This window comes from Lissotriton vulgaris, chromosome 5, assembly GCF_964263255.1.
Source record: "Lissotriton vulgaris chromosome 5, aLisVul1.2, whole genome shotgun sequence".
In the NCBI taxonomy this organism is placed as follows: Eukaryota; Metazoa; Chordata; class Amphibia; order Caudata; family Salamandridae; genus Lissotriton; species Lissotriton vulgaris.
Window position 1 is genome coordinate 1,010,825,879 of NC_141693.1, and position 21,963 is coordinate 1,010,847,841.

The window sequence follows — 21,963 nt, forward strand, 5'->3', positions numbered from 1 at the left end:
AAGTGGAGATCGGAGGTCTCTGGTGCACGCTTAGCTCCCTATCAACCTTCTGAATCTGAAGGCCATCTGCTTGGCATTGAAAGCCTTCCTCCTATCCATCAAGTTGAGGCTGAAACAGGTGCTCACAGACAACTCCGCGGCTCATGGACAACTCCACCACCATGTGGTATTGCAACAAGCAGGGTGGGGTCACAGACCCTGTGCCAGGAGGCCCTGCACCTCTGGAAATGGCTGGACCACCAAAGAGTTTTCCTGGTGGTGAACCACTTTGCAGGATCTTTGAATGCCAGAACGGACAAGCTCAGCTGTTAGCTCCTAGCGGAACATGAGTGGCAATTACATCCAGAGGTGGTGCAAGGTCTCTTCTGTTAATGTGGAGATCCTTAGCTCGATCTGTTCACGACTGTTGAGAACAAGCAATATCAGCACTTCTGTGCGTTAGCCTTTTTAAGGCATCTCTTGATCGGAGGCAAATTTCGCCTAGAACTCTGGACTCTTGTGTGCCTTTCTATTGATACCACTCCTGCCCTGAGTTCTCAAGAAAATCAGAACTGACAAACCCGTGTTATCCTAGTGGGCCAAGATTGGGCACCAAATGCGGTATCCAAAACTCCTGGGCTTGAGCATCTGTCCTCTGTTCAGGATGCCTCTCCGTGAGAACCTGCTATTGCAGTAACAGAGCAGGGTTCTGCACCCAGGCCTTCGCGATCTTTACCTTCGTGCTCAGAGATTGAGCTGCGGTAGATGAACACCTTCGACCTTCCTTTAGAGGTGATTAATGTATTCTTGGCAGCCCTCGACAAAAAACTGTATACTTCGGTAAGTAGGACAAATTAGTTGCTTGCTGTGATGCTCAGCAAATAGCCCCCCCCCCACCCCTTCCAGGTGAAGTTATCTGATTTTTGTTTTGTCCCTAGCCCAGAGAGGCTTTGCTCAGGACACAGTTAAGGAGAACTTTCGGCGTTTTCAGCATTCATGGTTTAAGTCTCCAGCTATGCGCTTTTTGAAAGGTTTACAAATTGTTTTCCTCCCTCTCTGCATTCCTCACATTTCTAAGTGCACTCCTTTTGAGCTACTTCACAGTTGTCATGTGTGTGTCAACTTGCCATACACCACCTCCTTCCCAGATAAACTGGTTCAGCAGACGTAAGTATTCTTCTTGCCAAAGGTTGTGTTGTCATTCCATTTCCGTCAAAACATCACTGTGCCTGCCTTTTATGATCCACCTCTCCATCACTTCCTTTGGAGGTGATTGATGTATTCTTTTTTTTAAATATATATTTTTATTGAGAGTTCATATACGTAAAAACACAGTACATATCAATTTCACATAAGATTTAAGAAAAAGTGTAAAATACAGAATACATACAGGGTAAGATAGAAATATGGCATAGTATGACTGCAAGTTCTGGGAGAAGATATTTCTATTAAAGTACATTGTGCAAAATATTGATGTAAACAGACTTAATCAACCCTGTACAAGCGAGGCAGCCTAATATAGCAGAGATCCGATTTCGATAAGATAAAAAGAATTAAGAACCCACAGTGACTAGCTTTCAAACACACTCCAATGTTTATCGTATTTTCTAAGTGCCCCTGACCTCAGTGCATATTTGTTTTCCCTTTCCTGAACCTTAGATATTTTAGCTTTCTATGCGTTAAAGGTCGGTACTTTGTCTGTTTTCTAGAGTTGTAGAATAAGTGATCTTGCTACGAGGGATGCTATAAATAATGACTCATCGTAGGGAGTGGAATTAGGTGAGAAACCAACAACAGAGATGAAGTCATTAATTAAAATTTGGGGATCTATAGTAATTCTAAGGTATTTTTCAATATCCTTCCAGAATTCCTGTATTTTGGTGCATTCCCATATAATAGGTTTCCAATTACCCTTTTCTTCACAGCGAAAACACCTATCCTCTACTTGGGGGTATATATTGTGGAGGAACGAAGGTGTTCTATAGATTAACCATTTAGTGAAGAATTTTATCCGTTTAAAATTAGCACCTCGGAATAGAGATTTATTAAATTTGTTAACTTTGTCCCAGGTGGATCTGTTAATCTCAATATCTTCTCACTTTCTCCACCTGTCTGTCGCCTTACCATATACATTGAGTGATTTATCTTCATTGAAAATTTTAATCCAAGTGCTAATCTTCCTCTGAGTCTGGCTATTTAATGCTTCACTTATATATGTTCTATAAAATAAGTTATCTATATCTATTTCTCTCAGCGAGGCATGGAAGCTGATAAAAGACCAATTTAGAATTATGTTTGAATGCTGAATCTCTCTTTCTACTACTTCCCAGGATTTCCAGCTATTCCCCAGGATGAAATCCTTGATTTTCTCAAAACCATTTTCCTTCCAAAGTCTCAAAATGTTTTTATCCAAAGTACCCATCTCACCTATACTTAAATTCATTAAGCTAGTTGAGCTATTCGTTCTGAAAATATCAAAATATTTCAGGAGCTGGGTTTTTTGTTTAAATAGCCATTGTATAGTCTTATAACGTACCTTCTTTGGGTATTTGGTCACTCTCACTGGGTCGTTAATCTTAAATTCAATTAGGATCTTTCTCATAAAAAAATTATCTGCCTCATAACTATCTAAGAAAAAAAAACTAAAACTGTGATGTGCAAAAGTTGCGTAATAATGGTCTCTAATATTTGGGAGAGATAGTCCGCCCTCTGTGATCGAACAGTTCAAAGTGCTGAGTGCCAACCTCAGAGACTTATTTGCCCACAGAAAAGAAGAGAACATACCGTCCACTTCTTTAAAAAAAGAAGCCTGAATTGCACATGGGGCTGCACTAAAGAGGAAATTAAAAAGTGGTAAGATAGACATGCGGATTAAGGCAGCACGGCCAATTATTGATAGTGGGAGTTGATTCCAGCGAGCTGGTTGGGAGCCAAACCTTTTTAATGGTGGTGTATAGTTTAAGGCATAAAGGTCTTCCAGCTTTTCTGTTATATAAATTCCCAAATATCTCTTAGGAACGGTATTGGATATTTGCCTAAATTCTGTTAATAAAGTATCTACAGTGCAATTGCATAAAATTATTTCTGTTTTATTCGTATTTATCTTATAGCCTCCCAATTTCTGGAAATCCGAAAAGATTTTTAAAATTTCCAACTGACTGGTAGGCTTTGAATTTAAAAAGAGCACAATGTTGTCCGCATAGAGTTTTATATTAGTAATTCCGGGTACTGGAACAGTGCGGGCCTTTTTCCCCCTGACTGCAATAGCCAAAGGCTCAATAAATAGGGCAAATAAAATTGGGGATAGAGGGCAGCCTTGCCGAGTGCCTCTTTTTATATAGCATGTCCCTACGTTTACATTATTAATTATAATCTGTGCCCTAGACCGCTCTGGTCTGAGTGTGATCCTTCAAATAAAAACCTCACGTGTTTACCTATAAGTATGTTTACACCCCTCTGTGCCAGCCCAGATACTGACGAAAAACTGTAACCTGCCCAGCTCTTTAAAAATTTATCGGAGTTTGCTAGAACTCTATGGTGAGTTTCTTGTATAAAAATTACATCAGGGCAGAGATTTTTTAACCAACATTCTATAGCATTTTTTTACGAACATTATTCAGACCGTTTGCGTTAAAAGACAAAAAAGTCAGATTATTTCTCATTAATTTTCAAACTTTCGTACAAAATAAATACTTCTAAACAATCCACAAAGAGATCCCCTTTGATAAATCCTTGCTAGGTGTACAAGATACGCAGCCAACCGGGTTAGGACTTAAAACATCCTTCCAGGTTATAGATTTCCTATGTGCAAGTACGCAAACATTAGATCAAGCAAAAACTGAGTCAATCCGTGCAAGTTAACATCAAAGTGCAAATAGCGCAAAAATGTGCAAAATCCGCCTTAAAGTGCATATAGCATAATAATTCAACATTTTGCTAAGTACAAAATATGCATGCCTTAGATCTAAGAGACAGAATGTGCAAAATCAGTGTTAGAGTAAAAATAGCATAAAATTCAACCGTTATTTCAAGGGGTATACCTTCCATTAGCAGGGGAAAAAAATCTGCATTAATGTGCAAATAACATCCGCTTCGAGCATCCGGCTGTGCAAAACTGCAATAAAGTGCAAAAGGTATTCCAAATATTTGATTGTTTAAGACTTCCAACATACTTTATAAAGTGCTAAAAGTGCCTTAAAGTGCAAAGTATATGCCTGATACCTATTAACTTCTCCCATATAGGTATTCTGCAACATATTACCAGCATGAAAATTTGCGCTATGAACTCTCTTTTTTCCCCCTGCTAAACCCCCTTTCACCAACCCCCCCTCCCTACCCCCCCCCCCCGAAGGGAACGGACATCACCAGTGTCCCACTTCCGTCCCCATCAGTTTGTTTTTCTTCTTTCTGGATGCCATCTTATGGCATCCGTGTGCGCTCCCTGAGTCATCTTGCTACCGCTCCCTTTATTCCAGTATCTGTGTATATATATATATTTATAAGGTCATGGATTTTCGGGATTTTCTACCACCCTTTAGGTATCTCCAGCCAACTTATATATTAAGGCCCTCCAAAAATTACTGTGCTTCTTGAATATCTGTGAATATAAAAAAATGATCCTTTGGCCAACACCTTTAGTTTAGACTGTTGAACAATCATTGCTTGAGCGCCTCTAGCCTTAAAAGAGTCAATCATTTTGACAAAGTCCCTGCGTCTGTGGGCCGATGCCGCTGACATGTCCGAGAAAATCCTGAAACTCTTTACTTCATTAGTATTAAAAGTTCTTCTTGAAAATGCCATATTCAAGATTTTCTCTTTAACCAGATAGTCTGAGAAATTCGTTAGTATAGTTTGCGGGTACTTAAGGTTATTAAGCTTGTGTGCAGGCACTCTGTGTGCTCTTGTGATTGTTAAGTCACCTTGAAGTTCGGGTATTGCCTTTTTTAGGAGTGACTCAGACCAGTTTACGTGTCTGTGCTCTCCAATCTTTCAGGGACGCCTACTAGTCGTAAATTGGACCGCCTGGGGTAGTTTTCTAAATCCTGTAATTTCGCCTCCATTTGAAATTTATCTTTGTTTGCTACGTGGAGGTCTTTTTGCATAATGGTAAGAGTATCCTCCAAAGTTGAAACCGAGCCTCAGCCTCTGTTAACCTTCTAGGCAGGGTGCCGAAATTTTCTTCCATCTTTGCAAGCCTACTATTGAGTTGCGATATTTCCTGCGCTTGGGTGATTTTAAGATCCCTTATCTCCTGGTGAATAATTGTCAGCAAATCCTGTACCGAGCTTTCTTTTGCGACTGATGTTTTCGACAAGGTGCAAAGAGCCTCTTCTTGTGTCTTTTGTAGACTTGGGCCTGACGAGTCATTTAATGGATCCTTTGGGGATGATGTGGTTAGAGAAGGGAAGATATTTCACGTTGCAGTTGCAACTTCCACCTGTACAGCGGATTCCGCGAGCTCATCAGAATTGAGCTTAGTGTGAGGTCGCAGTGCAGATTGGGTCGTAGCCAAGGAATGGTGCTGTGGCATCTCAGTTTGGCGAACCGGGGGATGCACATGGACGTTCAGCGCTGCCACTGCCACTGGCTGTGTTTGTAATACTTGAGCGTTTGTCCCATCCCCGTCTTTCATATGTTCTTCCTGCTCTTTTGACCCCTTCAGCTCCTCGCGACTTGTCCGGGGTGTACTCATGAGTTGCCCTTGTAGAGCCAGAGGTTTGGAGAAAAGAGGGTATTGTTTAGCACTTGGAGAGATGCCATCACTTGCCCCCAAAAAGTGCTGAGGTTTCATATTGATCATACCAAAGAACACTCAATCAATCAGATTTAAAGAGTATGACTGCATCATCCGTGAGGGTCTTAAGGCGCTGAGAGAGCAATCTGCCGGTTCTCCTCGGTTGAACATCCAGGTCTTGAGATCGTTCCTGAGCTGCTGGAGCGATGGAGATGCTCTGAGGTGAAGTGAGCAGTTGTTCCAGGTTTTAGCTGCCAGGTGGGAGAAAGAAAGGCCTTCGCTGTTGGTCTGACGTCTGGCTGCTAGGAAAAGGGATTCCGAGCAGAGTTTCCTTGTGGGTAGGTGGAAGTTCAGTAGAGAGTTTAGGTAGGCCGGTCCTTCTTTGTTTAGTGTCTTGTAAGCGCAAGCAGCTTGAACTGGCATCTCTCCGCAACTGGTAGCCAGTGAAGTTTACTGAGGTGAGGGGTGATGTGAGTCCACCTGGGTAGGTTCGAGGAAGAGTCTGGCCACCGTGTTCTGGATAGTCTGGAGTTTCATCACAAGTTGGGTGGTAGTTCCATCGTAGAGGGAGTTGCCATAGTCTAGTCTCCTGGTGACGACAGCTTGTGTAACAGTTCGCCTGGTTTGGATGGGAGGCATCTGAAGACCTTCCAGAGCATTCAAAGGCAGAGGAGACAGTGCTGACCTGCCTCCTTTCAAAGAAGAGTTCAGTTGGTTTGGGAGTTGGGCCTAGCTCAGGTGGCCACCATTCGTTGTGCCAGAGGGTGTCCTTGCCTTTCCCGGAGAGGAGTACTTCTTTTATGTCGAGTTTGAGACAGTTGTTATTCATCCAGGTGGCTATGTCTTTCATGCATTTTTTGGAACTTGTCCTTGGTGGTCGTTAGCCAGGGAGAGAATGAGTCTGGAGTCTTCCGCTTAGGAGAGTATGTTGAGTCCGTGGCTCTTGACGACATTTTCCAGTGGTTTCATGTATATGTTGAAGAAGGTTGGCTAAGGCATGAGCCTTGAGGTACACTGCAGGTGATGTTCTTAGGGAGCGAGGAGTAGGGTGGGATAATGACCTTCTGCATTCTTCATATGATGTAGGATGCTATCCACTTGAGGGCTGTTCCTCGGATGCCGATCTGGTGGAGTCTGTTAAGCAGTGTGTGGTGAGATACAGTGGTGAAGGCTGCTGAGAGGTCGAAGAGTTTGAGGCCTACTGTTTCCCCATGGTCCGCGGGGGGGGGGGCAAATCAGCTCTTGGTGGTTTTCTCTGGACCCAAGAAGGCAAGACTGTTCAGAAGAGAACCATCTCCTACTGGAGGGTGCTCTGCATTTAGATCTGCTATGCATTGGCTAAAAAGCAGCCTCCAGAAGGAGTGCATGCTCATTGTACTCGGGCAACAGCTGCTATCACTACATTATCGCGCTGAGTCCTTGTCCGGGACATTTGCCAGGTGGCTAAGTTGGCATCTCTCCATACTTTCATGTAGTACTATTGTTCAATAGGTTTGCCAAGAGGGGCATTTTGCCTGCTCAATTTTGCAGGACTGTCTGATTTGAGTCCAGCCATAGGTTCACCTCTTAAAAGCTACTGCTTTGGTATCTCTTTGAAAGGGAAGTAATCTGTGGCTGGAGGTCTCACAGAAGAAACAGTTACTTATCTTTTGTAATGCTCTTTCTGGTAGTGACACTATCTCGCTGCAGATTCCTCACCAACCCTCCCGTCCTTCCGATTCTGTCGTTGGACTCCATCCATTAATAAAATCCAACATCTAGGAATCAGTACACTGGTCAGAATTAATTTGCTATTGAGGCTTTGTGTTAGGGGGTTGCGGACAGTCTCAAAAGCAACTGATATCAGCGCGCAGGAGTGGCAACTATATAGGTGTTCACACGCCATTTCTGGACCAGAACAGCGTCCGGACAAAGATCCACAGAGCCACTTACCAGCACGCAGAAGTAGTGCTGAAAACTTCCAGATCCTGTCTGATGACAGCAGAATATTCAAAAAGTGAGGAATGTGCAGCTAGAAGAGTGTTACAGAAGGAGAGTAATGTGTTCTTCCGAACGAAAACCACATTTTGAAAAGCTCCAATCTTACCATTAAAATTTGGATTGCTGTATGCTATTTTGTGAATTAAAGAAAATATTTAATAGTTAATTTGTTTGATGAATCCTTGTTTCTCTCTTTGTATTGTTTTTTACGGTTCAAATCATAGGAATTGCTTAGGCAGGCATCCCTGGCTTCCAGGAGCATTTCAGTGGGGGTCCACAGAAGCTAAATTGTTAAGAGCTGCTGATCTAGGAGAAGGCCCATGGTAAGACAGCGCAAAGCTTGTGGCTAAACATTCTGTGCTCTCTGGCAGTGGCCCTTGGAGAGTTTTCCAGACAAGCGGTATAACATCAGTGGGGCCAAAGACAACATCTACAGATTGCACCGCTTGCCTGGAGAAGTAAGCGCTATATAAATGCAATTACAATATTACCTGGAGTAGGTATGAATTTCTGCTTCAGAGTCTGCTTATGTGGAACATGTGAATCTGAAGACTGGTGTAACCGGAATGCTGTTAACAGCTATGGCTCCTCCGAGCCTATGAAAGGCAATCGGATAGGCTTAGCGCGTCCCCCAGCTAGTCAGCACTGGTTTCCTTAGGTTTTATGTGCATGCACGTGGAAAATGTGCTTGTGACACAGCATCAGCTTACTATAAATTCTGTTAAATGGTTGCACTGAGCCTTCATAAACTGGACTCCTTGTCAGTGTGCTTTAGGTCTGGACCAATGGACTGACATTGTGAAGACGTTTGGGTTAAATTCTGCTACCGCCATTATAAGACTGATCAATTGATAACCAAGGAAGCTCTGTGGTGTCTTCTGAATACCCCAGCAGAGGAAACAAAGGCATTGTCAATGCTTGCTTTTTATGCTCTGTGACCCAAAATTGCATCTGTACTTGAAACCCAGGGACAGATGTACTATTCTTTCACACAATGCAGTGCCACAAGGCAACTTGTGCTGCATTGGGTGAAAGGGAGAGAGCAGAAATGTGCCATATATACTAAGATATGGTGCACTTCTACCCCCTCATTGCATGATGCACTTCAGGCAGCCTAGCCCTAATGCAGGCACCCTTGCACCAAAGGAAGGGATACCTTCTTGCACCAAAACAATCACGCTAGGCATTTTCCTCTGTGTCACACACAAAGGCGGAACGAGGAGAAAAAAAGATTTTTTTCTTTCTCCTGGTTACACTATCCTCTGGGAAGATTAGCGAATTCACGTAACCCCAAGTTACAAATATTTGTGAATCTAGGATTTTGTGAAAACCATGGCTGGATGCACATGAATGCCCATGCTCCGCGAAAAAAAGCCTACTAGAACGCAATGCAGCGCAAGCCATTGCGTTACATTTCTTTACAAAGCCATGCACTGTGGCACAAATTGCCCTTATCTCCTAGCATCTTGCGTTGTGGCTGTGCCACAAAAGTGGCACAACCATGACACAAAATGTTAGTAAATATGACAAGTATATATCTACAGTTAAATGTGCTACAATAAAGCCTAGAGTAAACTGGACGATCCACGTGCCAAACAAATCTGAAACTAGAAACCCAAGCTACCATAATCTGTACTGCATCATAAGAAATTTAATATCATATGGCACTCAGTCTACCGTAGAAAGTTGGTGCTACCTACTAAGTAAACCTATGCCGTGGCCGCTGCCTGCGTCTGTTTCTTCGTGAGATTAACAGTGCTACTACTGGCCTGATGCTCATCTAAAAAGGGGGTCTGGGTGGAACTCTTGAGTTACTTTCACTATACACCTGAAAAATGAAAGAATCCTCCTCATTCCATATTTCTTGCAATTTATGATAAGGCTACTAACTGGATGTTAAATCAACTATTTATTGCCATGCATACATTGTATTGCATCCATGAACGCTTTGTATGCCGTTTCCATGTTTTTGCCTCTGCCCGTTCACTCAATTCTTCCCTGTATTCCTTCCTCACCTCCTTCCCCCCCCCCCCCCCCCCATGTCTTTGGTTGAATCATTGGAATGCAGTATATTCTGTTGTAGCCATTAACAGGCATTACCAGCAATGCCAACCTCTGGTTTCGCTCATGAATAAACAGCTCTGGTTCTTGTCGCCTTACTTAGTCTCTGATCATTTTTAGGTCAAAGCCTACCAAACAGCACAGTTGTCTGGTTTGCCAATGACATCTTGGGGACATTCGGAAAGCTTCCCTGGGAAACCATTGCGCTCATTGCTTACCATTGGCTTTGTGGTTTGTAACTCACATTTACTTACTTTTGATTTGCGGGCTTTATTTCTTTTTGGCTGTTCAGCCAGTCTTTGTCCATCCTGTGGAGCATCGCCCGTTTACCATTGCTCCTTGTATTCTTCCACCAATGCTCACTTTCAGTAAAACAGGCCTTTATATTTTGGTCTAATCTTGTCACGTTTGGTGTGCATTCAAAGACCAATCAGATGTCAGGCTTTGTCTTGCAAAGAGTTTGGTATTTGCATTTCTTTCTCTAACTTCAAAGTGATTAGATTTACGACACAATCCTGCTGAGTACCCATGTGAGAATAAAGGCTGTTATTCTTTTTTTTCTAGCACACAACACAATGTAAATGTTTGTAAATTAACTGCAAATACTTCAGAATACATTGGAATCAGGAAAGCACAAATGAAGTACATTTTTTGTAATTCTGAAGCATGGCAGAAACAAATATTTTAATACTATCAAAACAATACACTTGTCAAAGCCATTTCCACACAATCCATACTCCACTTGATACCACCTTACTCCACTATAGGCCACTTAATACCCCGCCAATCTACACCACTCCACAACACTTTACACCAACACTCCACGCTTCTCCACAAACTTTTAGCTAAGCTGAAAAGCAGCCACCCAGGTGTACAACAGGACTAAAACACGTTGGCAAAGGCAATACTCGTATCACACTTGAATTACTCGGGATTCTGAGAATTGCTGTGATTCCGTTTCCAGTATTTCCACACCTTCAGGACTTTAAGCAGATTCATGAAGCGGAAATTGGTACTGCAACAAATTTGACACGATAATTCCTCACACTTCAGGAGCAAACTCAGAATAGTGCAGTAATACCATTCCTATAAGTGACTGCACACCAAGTTAATTAAAGTTGTGCGTGGAGTATCGTACATTGGGAAATTTCACTCCACTTAAAATAGGGCACTGAGTGCATCCCTCACACCTAAGAAGCTGTGCAACAAATAACTACATGTGAATCAGATGGCATAATGCTGCTGAAGACCTTTTCTTGAAATTATTTGTGCACTTGCAGCATTATGGGAGTAACGCACAATGGGGGGTGGGGTCAATGATTAAAAGTAATTCACATATCTACTTCATATGGAAAGCTATTGGTGAAAACATTTATAGAGTAACAAAGGTACATGGCAGCACTCACATTGGTAGAAAACATTTATTTTAAAACTACCAAACACTTTAAAAAAAGAAATGTGCTGTTCAGTACGCCGGAGAATGAGATTTTGTTTTACAGCTTTTATAACTTAATTTACCATCTTAAATTTGGGTACAACAAAAAATATAACCAACAAATGTCATTAGTAAAGTACATGGCGTATTACGCAACTAGTTTGCAGGACAGGTCTTGGCTGTGAACGAGGACATAGTACTAACGGTTCTATAGCAATCATTGTAAAACAAACACCTGTGAATGTCACTTGTTCATTGGGGACAGTCTTTATTTTGTTACATTTTACGAAACCAAAGTGATGCCATGATGCAATTCTCCTGATTCACACTTTGTGTGGATCATCCACCAAGAGAGAACAAAAATCCTCAGTCCCTCTCTGGGACCCATGTTTCTAAAGGCAGTGGTACCATCTATGCATTCCTGTTGGTCACACTGTGACCAATCACATTGGTAGAAACATTCAGAAACTTAGAAGAGGCGATGGCAGTGGGGAGACTGAAATCGTAAAGTGATGCGAACATTCGGTCTAGGGTGGCAGAGCCGAATCCAGGCACCATCCTGAATACTCTATGGAAGACAATTAGGCCCTCATTTTGAGCAAACTCTTTGACTGCAATTTATACAGTACCTCCTGGTACCTCACACATCGCAATTATCAGTTTTATGATAAATATCAACAGGTTTAAGATGCCAGTATTTATGGGGGGAATGGCCAGTATTAACTGGAACATGCAGATTTTGTTGCGGTAAACACCAAGACCTGCATGGTATTCCCCCAAAAACTCGTAATTGGGTATTTATCATACCCGTTCTATTCCGATTAAGCAGAGTTAGATTTTGTGGTATGCAGTAATTATCAAACCAGTTCGTTGCTGACCCTGCTACCTCAAAGGGCAATTTATGAAATCAGTACTTGAATGCTTTCACAATGTTTCTGTGTGCTTTGCTATACCAGCTACTTACCAAAACCTAATACTCAGTGTGCTAAGGTACACAATCGAACGGTAGGGTTTTGAATTAAAATGCACCCTGTGATGGATGGTTGGCAGCCAAATGGCAATAAATAGGGACGATTACCCAATTGTCACCAAAGGAAAAAAAATCCCTCCCCTGCACTTAGATGTACCATGCTGTAACAGGCTACGAGTGAGGCTGGCATTTCTAATAGGGGTTAAGAAGTGTCTAAAATTGGAAGTACAGGGTCTTCTGAAAATGTTCGTACAAATCTGCATGGCACAAGGCGTGTGCGGTTCCATGCTTTGAGACTAAAGAAAATGCGGCATGAAGTCCAGGCTCTATATCCAACCAGGAAGTGCATGCCTGGTTACACACACAGTATTGAAAGGAGGTCAAGTTGTTTTTACATGCAGACTGATAACCCGAAATCGTTCCAACCAAACTGTCTACAAAAGGAATTTAAGCAGAGAGGAGTCTCTTTAAATGTCTCTTTGATCGACTATAAGATGTAACAGCCCTGGTTAGAGCAACTGCACCAAAATGCTTGGATCCAGTGCCTCCTTCAGTCGATGTAGTTGTATGTCTAGATGCCACCTATCCTGACTACCCTTTTGCTGGGTTCCAGCCCCATAGGGTTGCAAGTAATCCTACAGCATCACACCAACCAAAGTATGCACACCGAGAGAAGCAAAATCCTTCCAGAAAATCAATAAAGAGAACTGAAACACAAAGAAGAGACTGCAACCAAGACTGAAGAGCAAATGAAACATGCATGATCTGCCAAAAACACTTTGAAACTGCCTTCACATAATTCTAACCTGTGCTTACAAGGCTAAAAGTACCTGAAGGGCGGGAATGGGAGACTGAAATGTTAGGAGTGGTGTCATCAACAGTGCCTGCCTACCCTAAATTAGCTCCATCGGGAAATCAAAGTAGATGGTTTACAAACTGAGTTTTTATTTCAACTTATCTGACATTTTGATGCCATGGGCTGTGACTGCAGTCGCCCCAAAGTATTGGTAATCAAGTTACGGTTTTAGTTTTTGAGGACTAAAGAATGTCAGTCAAACTCACAACCTAGATTCACACTGGTCGTTTTATTTTGGACTGGGCAAAAAATCAAACCTGAGTATCAATACAGTGAAGGGATTTGAAGACTTTCAGCTGGTAGATAAGTGTGCTTATTTGTTGTGCTGTGTTCTATTTGGTTTTGTTTTACATGAAACAAAACCTATCACAAAGCATTTTCCCAAACAACAATGATATTTAGAACATGCCCTATGGCTTACAGACTGACATCAACTAACAGCCACTAAGAGACCTACTGCCAGCAGTAGATGTCATTGCCAGCAGTAATTGTAAGAGCTACGAAGAGTGACTAAACCACTCCGGCAGCACCTCCTCTTTATGTAGTCCATTTCAATCCACACACGTTGGATGGTGGTGTCACTCTATAAAAGCGACAATAAATGGTGCATCCATCCCAGCTATCCAGTATAAAATTATTAGGTAATATTTATCCAGCAAGGAACTAAATGAAAAGTTCCGGATTTATTTCAACTGCACTCTATCCCTTGCCAAAATGATCAGCTTGATTGTCAATGTCTGCATGAGAGACCCTAGGGCAGAGAATACCTTCATTTCTCCAACTACTCCAGACTGTGGACAGTGACACAATAGTATATGGTCATATTATTCAATAAGTGCTTATTCCCCAAATTAGACGAAAAATGGGTCTCTACTACAATACAGAGAAAGCAACCACTGGTTGAGAATACAGAGTTCGCTTCATTTGATTGTTAGTGGTCTCAGCTGTTTCCCAGTTTGGGAGTGAGTAAATACATTGGACACGATTTCATAGTCGAGGCTGGAGAGGGCGCTCAAATCGCAGTCAATTGCCAATCAGACAGTCCTGATCCTTTAGTACATGAATGCTAGTGACATTAAGGGCTGTGTAAGACCGGTGTTCACTAAACATCCGTACCTACAGAACCTTCTTCTATGCCACTACAACCATACCTGCCTTAAACAGACATTGCCCAATCATATTCTCTCAAATCCCTGACTGATTCTGCGTGCCGAGGCTTTCACCAGTGACATTCTGCTACATGCACCAATCTTTCCCCTTATGTGTGACTGTCTACAGTATGACTTAGTTCTTTATTTTTCCTGTGGTGGTCTTGCCAAATGCACACTATAAAATAAATACACAAATAATCAAAATGATGAACTGCAGTACAGAAAAGATAATTTACCGTACTATGTTGTCTAGCTAAGAAATAGCAACACTAGAGGAAGCACCTGTGGCACGGAAGAACTGAGCTTTACATTCCCAACTAATGCTGACGTCATTTGGAATGTCTAGTTTACAATGTTACATTCACCTCATACAATGTCACCCACTATAGGTTCTTACATGATCAATTATACTTTACCAATTACAAAACTCAAAGTACTAGTCAGCAAAAGCGTGTTTGAAGCAACAACAAAAAAAAAAGACTGGAAATAGAGAAACACAGTGGATGGTACTTCGTGTAAGTAATACTGAGGCTCAAGAGTGCACCACTCTTCACTGACGAGTACAGATGGAATGTCTTTTAGCGTCCAGAAGAGCTCAACTATTCAAAGCTATGGTGCCGGTGAGGTGAACTGCTCTCAATATACAACAGAGAGGACTCAAAACCAAGAACTCGGCTCTTGCTCACCAATATATGGTATACACAAGTCCATTGGAATTAGAAGGTGGAATGGCAGATGACGTCTCTTTAGACACATCATTTATCGATTTACCATTTTGAATGTAACACCATAGCAGTTGCTTCAAGATGGAGTCAGCAACAATAGCAAAGGTTATGGCGACTCACCCTTAAATATGGCAGCTACTTCAGCGTCATTATCCTACACAGTAGTGTGCAGGTAAGGGAGTATTTCTGTCTACAGCAAAATGTTTTTGCCTGCACAAAAGAGTCGGCACGTTTGCCATTTTCAATCACTGGGGGAAGGTGTAAATACTTGGTTTCTAGACATATTACCATCTGTAGGCGCACCTATCAAATCTAACTTTAAAGTAGCATACTCCACTTGACTTTTCAATTAATGTATTTCCCAACAGAACTGAACTGGTGTCAGTCCATTTCTGATGGCCATCTACTCCAATTTCATGGCTGACGTTCACTGTGTAAGATACAAGTATACACAACACTAGCTGAAGACAGGAAGAATAAGAAAAAATTCTACAGTTAGGACTTTCCTAATTGACAAAACAGTGATGAAGGAAGCATCAGGTGGTAATGAAGTAGCGAAAGTCTACTGCCAGGAGTTCCCCAACACACACGCAACAGGCAATAGATGCACAGGAGAAGAAACCACAAATCACCTGCTACCACTTCGGAGCAGAGCACACTAGCATCATCAGCACAGAAGTGACGAGACACCTGAGGACTCCAAACCATGTCACTTCCAATGGTCTGTATCATTAGCAGACAGCAGCTAAAACAGCAAATGGAGAACTCAATACTCAGAAAGTAATTTGCAATGAAAAATATCACCGGTGACATGGCAGGGAGAGCAGACTGCTTGTTGTCTAGTGGCAGTTTATAAAGGGCTGTCCTTCAACTGGTGCCCGCTGGCTCGCGAGTCTCATATTTGGAATGCAGGGAGAAGGCTAACAACACGGACTCCATGCTAAAGCACATCTTCAGTGCATTTCACAGATGAAAACAAAATAGCTCTCTTTTCTGATACAGAATAAAACCTCGTTTGTCAGACCATTTCTAAATTAAGGAGGTTCATTAGAAAAAGAATACATCTCAGTGGATGTGTGTAACGTACTTGTTGACCTGGATTTCAATTGACAAATCTGATTTCTGCGATAAATATGTTGGTTTAAAAAAAGTACAAATTAATTAACCCTCCCAGGGAATTCACATAAAGTATAACTAATCTACAAGGGCTTTCCTTTCCAAACTACTCTTTCACCCGAAATAAAACTATTGAAAGTATAAAACAATGCTTTAAAGACTGGCAATGAAAAAGTGCTTTTCGTTCACACATTCGCACTTGTAACAACCCATGATGATCATATTTATAAGACATAAAATGCTGTAGGTTGTTGTGGTGCATTTTCTAGGCCCTCGGAGTACTGTTTTGTGTGGTTTTCTCTTTCAGTACTTAGCCCCCACGTAGCAGGCCACTCCGTCGCAAGGGTTAATGTTCACCTTTATAAGGAAATAACGACAGATAACTTGGTCCTGCGCACGGATGTACAAATAACACATGATTTTTCAATGACAGGATTCAGAGACATAAGCATCCTTGCTTATTTCACAACACTGCAGTAGCACCAAAACCAGCTAAATGCCGGGAAAGGATTTCAGAGACAATGTGTTTAAAGCCGTTGTGAGAGCAGCCAGAGCTCGTCCGCTTTCAAATCCTTGACGGCATCAGATCGCTAAAATGGATGCTGGCTTGGACGATATGCAGGAAGGTGTGTTCCAGACAAGCCCATCTCCATCAGGTGAGTGAGCAGACGGTAGCAGGACGCGGGTCAGCCAGTGCCTAAAAATGACAAAACAACAGATTCACTCACATACAAATGCTGCCCCAATTAAGTGATATTGCTAAAAAATACCTTGGTAGGTCAAATCCCTCACCTATAGAATAGACCAGACGTCAAAAGCATTGCTACTACACCTTTACACAAAAAATATAAAATGCTAAACCTGTTTGACTGTCTTCTCTAGTTCAGTGATCTGTTGTTTCAACACCTACAACTGAAATGACTAGCTTCAAAATCTCCGTACACATTTCTCACCTCCTCCATCAGATCCACCCGCCCGCTGACAATTCCTATCACGGAGCTTACGCTTAATGAGTCTGCAGTGATTTGCCTCAGGACAAGCAAAATATCAATGGGTGGAAAAGCTTTGAATATCTAGAATGCTTGCACTTTTTGTTTTTATCTCTGGGGTTTCTTGTATTACGGCTTCTATGCAAAAAGGATCAGCGGTCCAAATCTACCGTTTTAATACCCTCCAAGAGTGTTCCTTGAAGAAATGAAAGTGATTGCATCCAAGGTGGCGGAAGAGGAGAGACTGCCTGCATGCCCATAATCAGAAGATGTGTTTTTGTGATTTATTTATTTGAATGGCCAACTCAAGCATTCTGTTCAGTACAACACGTTCCCAAATGTGGACACCCGTTTCCCTGGGGTAACTACTGTTACCAGAATGCAGCTTACCAAGGCCAGTGCAAGAATGTTTTGCGCACTCGGCAGGGAAGTTCCTGCAGCCACGATATTGGGCAAACGTTTTCATTGCTTTTATGGGCAATATGGCATCCCCTTGCTCTTAGCACCACAAATGACTGCTTAATTTCACAACTCCCTAGAATTTGCCCGGGAGAGGAGAGTGAACTGAAAATGAACTCTAGTTTTCTGTGTATGGCATATGGACAATGACAAAATGTTAAACGCATAAGTTGGCACCGTAGTCCAGGTCACCTGTGTGAAGAGATGTGTTTTATTAGTCTGAATTACCAGACACCTTTCCTTTACTTGACAGCGAAAATAAATGTAAAATATTACGAGCTTCGGGGGGGGGAGTACACTCTGATATATGTAAGCAAGGTATATTACCGGGAAACAGTTAATCTTTACTTACCTGCCTTTGCATTAAATCCATTTTCTGGATATTACTTGAGATTTAAGATACTGTTGAAGAACAAGCCTTGGTACATGTGGGCTTGGGTCCAACAAAATCCATGTTAACAGATCTCGGAGCTCTAGATGTCTGGTTTTAAATTGGTCAGTAGCTGGGGAAGCACATGGGGGTGTATGGGTCAAAACACGGGGAAGTAAAGCGAGACAAGTCGGAAGGCTTCAATAACCTCATACTCCTAGCAAAATTGCTGTTTAACAGAGGAACCTTTATGGATGACCAAAAACAACAGCATACAAGATTTTAATCTTTGGAGAATTTACAAATCTACACAAAACTATCCTATGTGTAATGTACATTTGCAAAGATGGTCAGCTTAGATCTTCAGGTGTTAGGTTTGCGGCAGAAGGCGAAAAGTACTAGCTCTAGTTTCAAAGGCAGGTGGAAAGATACTTGTGAATAATTAAATGCACCTTTCCAAACGTGCATTAAATTAAATATCAGATTTCCGCCCCCCCCCCAACGAAAAGCACAGGCTGTAGTTCGAAAACCAATTTCAAACATACCTATGAATAAATTACAGCAGACAGAAAGGTTTAGTCGAAAGACCTGAACAATGCGTTACCATAGCATACGCCTCTAGGTCCATTAAGGAACATCTGGGCAGTACAATAAATATGTGAAACAAACTATTTCTGGATAAGGCACAATACTGGAGGCTGGCGTTACACTTATCAAACTATGGCTGCTTTTTTTTTTTAAAGCAAAAGGTTTTACAAGGTTGTACACAAGATGCTTTTGTTCATAAAGGAAAATGTACTTTAATGTTGTGTTGACTTCTGTTCTCACATAAGGCACAATTGAGCAGTATGAAGAGACTGCTAGTTAGCATAGACAATTTTACAGCATTGAGAGGGCAGCAGCCCTTTTTTCTATTCATTTTTAATCTAGTACAATATGAAGGTATACAATTTTATTTTGAATTAAGCTTTGCTTCATAGGTATATATCCCTTGGTAGTGCTCTTCACTGAGACGCTGTTGCATCATGCAATCGAGTCAAAACAGACATTCATCACTTAACCATATTTTTTCAGGCCCCAGTTACTTTGAAAGTATTTGCTACATAATGGAAGGATTTAATAATGATATGATCAAGGAGAATACAACGAGCTTCACAGTTAAAAACCAGATACTTATCGCATATTCCTTACCTTAATAACATTCCTCAGGCACCAGGCTGATTCCTGATGAGGAGGAAGGGGGCAGGTTGCTATCCCTTCAATACGTGGAGAAGTGTGGCTCACGGTGGAGAAGTGTGGCTCACGGTGTAGAGCAGGCAGACCCGGAGGCTGAGGTCAGACCCGGGACCAGGGTTCAATTCCCGACGCGGCAGGGTCTTGAGCTCAAATGTCCACGGACTCAATAATTCTCGCTTCGGTGCCTGCTCTAATCATGGGTTCTCACTCTGCAACTCTGGGCATTAAGCTTGCTTAATCTCCACAACGGCCCCCCTGCGGCGGGATGCCTGGCTTTCACCTTGGGGATGCCCTGTAGGGGCTATCTCACAGGGAAAAAGCCAGGACGGGTTCTCAAGGCAAGCGCCGGGAAACCTCCGGGTAGCTGTGCGCTCAATAAATGCAATAATAATAATAATCATACATCAATGATTTAATGTATGTAAGGTAAAATGTTAGTGGGATAGATGCATTTCCTGAAATGGAGCTAAATTCCCCACTTGAAAAGCAACAGAAAAATGCACTTCATTTGAATCAGTGGTTCGAGGGGCAGCTAAGGCGCTAAAAATGGAGGTGTAGAGTAATCCTCAGAAAGTTGCTCCAGTGCGGAAGAAAGGTGAGATGGGGAGGAAAAGAAGAGCCGGGGATAGTCCCTGTGAACAATCTGTTATATCCATCTTTCAGACGTTGTGAGTCCCCAGTCGGGGACGAAATTATGTATTCTACTTGCACCCGGCCAGGCATGTAACTTAGAGGACAAATTAAAGCGGCTTGGTAGACCTCCTATTAGGGAAGGATGCATTGGAGGATTGTCCCTGCTGAAAGGAATGGTTTCTGATAGTGTACGTCCTCAGCTTCCAAAGGTCTGGGTTGGTTGCTTTACATACAGGCTGGGGGGAATAATCATTCAACCACAGCCAGATTCATCTGAGCTGTGATTGCCATTTAATGAAATCCTTACTGATGCCCTTCTGGCTACATGGTCTAAGTCTTGCTCATGGCCACTAGTCAGTCGACCTGTGGCTAGGCGATACAGACAAGCCCTCAATGACCTGGACTTCCCAACTGAGCAGCTGACACTGTACAGCCGGATTGCTCAAGCCTCGGCAAGTAAGGCTAGTCATTATTCGTTTCTAACCCACCTTCCTCGTAGGAAATGGAGAATAATTTATGTTTTTAGAAAGAAAACACCCTCCTGCCAGTCTAGCATTCAAATCTAGTAATGCTGTGTGTCTTCTTGGAGGTACACTCATGCCCGATGAGACATGGCCAGCAAAATCTTGCAAGCTGTCCTGGAAGACCTCTGGGCATCACTAGCCCAAACTATATAGGATGGTCAGAATGCACCCATGTATGTACTTGGAGCTAGTCTGGACGCTACAGACTGCATTGGCAGAGCTTTTGACACCAGTGTTGAGCTCAGGAGGGACATTTGAATGCGATCAAGCTGGTTTTCGGGAGGCATGCAAGTTTTCTTGATGCACATGCTCTTCAAAGGCTCAAGGTGATTTGAAGGAAAAGATGTTTCAGCATTAGAAAAAGTTAAAGATAGTTGCACCAGAGCACAATCCTTGGGGTTATTGGTGTCAGCCACGCAATTTCTTCATCAATACAGGAAATTCAGAGGTTGTTCTAGGGAGCTTCCTTAAAGACAACGCCATCCCTCCCAACGTGTATGTAAAGCAACCAACCCTGTCCTTTGGAAGCTGAGGACATACACTAACAGAAACCATTCCTTTCAGCAAGGACAATCCTCCAATGCATCCTTCCCTGATAGGAGGGCTACCAAGCTGCTTTAATTTGCCCTCTCAGTCACATGCCTTGCCGGGTGCAGGTAGAATGCAGCATTTCCTCCCCGACTGGAGACTCACAACGTCTGATAGATGGATCTAACAGATTGTTCACAGGGGCTATGCCCGGCTCTTCTATTCCTCCCCATCCCATCTTTCTCCCGCACCGGAGCAACTTTCCGAGGATTACTCTGCAATTCTGATGCAAGAAAAATGTTTTGTTGTCCAAAGAGGTCATCAAATGGGTGCTCGACTCGGAGAGAGGGGAGGATTCTACTCGTGTTACTTCCATGTTCTGGTGAAGGACAGCAGACTTAGGCCTATTTTGGCCCTCTGTCCGTTAAACGCCTTTCTGAGGCAGGACAGATTGAATCTGTTCAATCAGGCTCAAATGCTCCCCATGCTCTAGATACAGGAGACTGGATGGCATCCTTGGACTTGCAGCACATATATTTCCATATACTTTCCTGCAGTTCAAACTGGGCCAGGAATACTGTTTATTTGCCATGCTTCCCTTCAGCCTTACCTCGGTCCCTCAGGTGTTCACAAATGTGATGGCAGTTGTCACTGCCCATCTTCGGAGGTACATATTTTCACATATCTCTCTGACCTGATGTTTCAGGGTCGGTCCTGGGTCTTGGCAAAGACTGGCACTGAGCCTTCTCGTTCTCCTGGCCATTTTCCTCATTCTAAATGACAGGTGGCATATGCGAGTCCTGCAGTGGCACCTAATATCCAAGTGGGCTCAGCATCAGGGATGCTCCAACTTCATCCAGATATTGCAGGAAAAAAAGATCAAGATCTTCTATGGTGGCAGACAACTCCAGTCTGACTAGCAGCAGGCCAATCTCTCTCTCTCACCCAGATCCATATCAATCGCTGGGTGCATTGGGCACTCTGTCTAGTCCTGAAAGTCTTTCTGCAGTCCATCAAAGGGATGCTGGTGTAGGTCCTTATGGCACCATGACCGCTCTATGGTATTGCAACAAGAAGGGCGGAGTGGGGTCCAGGATTCTATGTCAGGAGGTGTTACACCTCTGGGGATGCCAGACAAGCAGAACATCTCCCTACCCGTCAACCACCTACCAGGGTCTCTGAATGCCAGAATTTGCTGAACTAAGCAGGTGTTGTCT

General features: G+C 42.7%; 1 protein-coding gene across 2 annotated transcripts in view; it reads right to left on the reverse strand.

Moving 5' to 3' along the window:
- Positions 1-11,161: 11,161 nt before the first annotated feature.
- The window catches only part of ZDHHC16 (zDHHC palmitoyltransferase 16), a 231,428-nt gene continuing 220,626 nt past the window's right edge, over positions 11,162-21,963 (reverse strand). For both annotated transcript variants that reach the window (XM_086922628.1, XM_086922626.1), the window contains one exon: positions 11,162-16,704. In XM_086922628.1, coding sequence (XP_086778754.1) covers positions 16,590-16,704 — 115 coding nt within the window. In that variant the 3' untranslated portion in view covers positions 11,162-16,589. The remainder of the gene's footprint in view (positions 16,705-21,963) is intronic.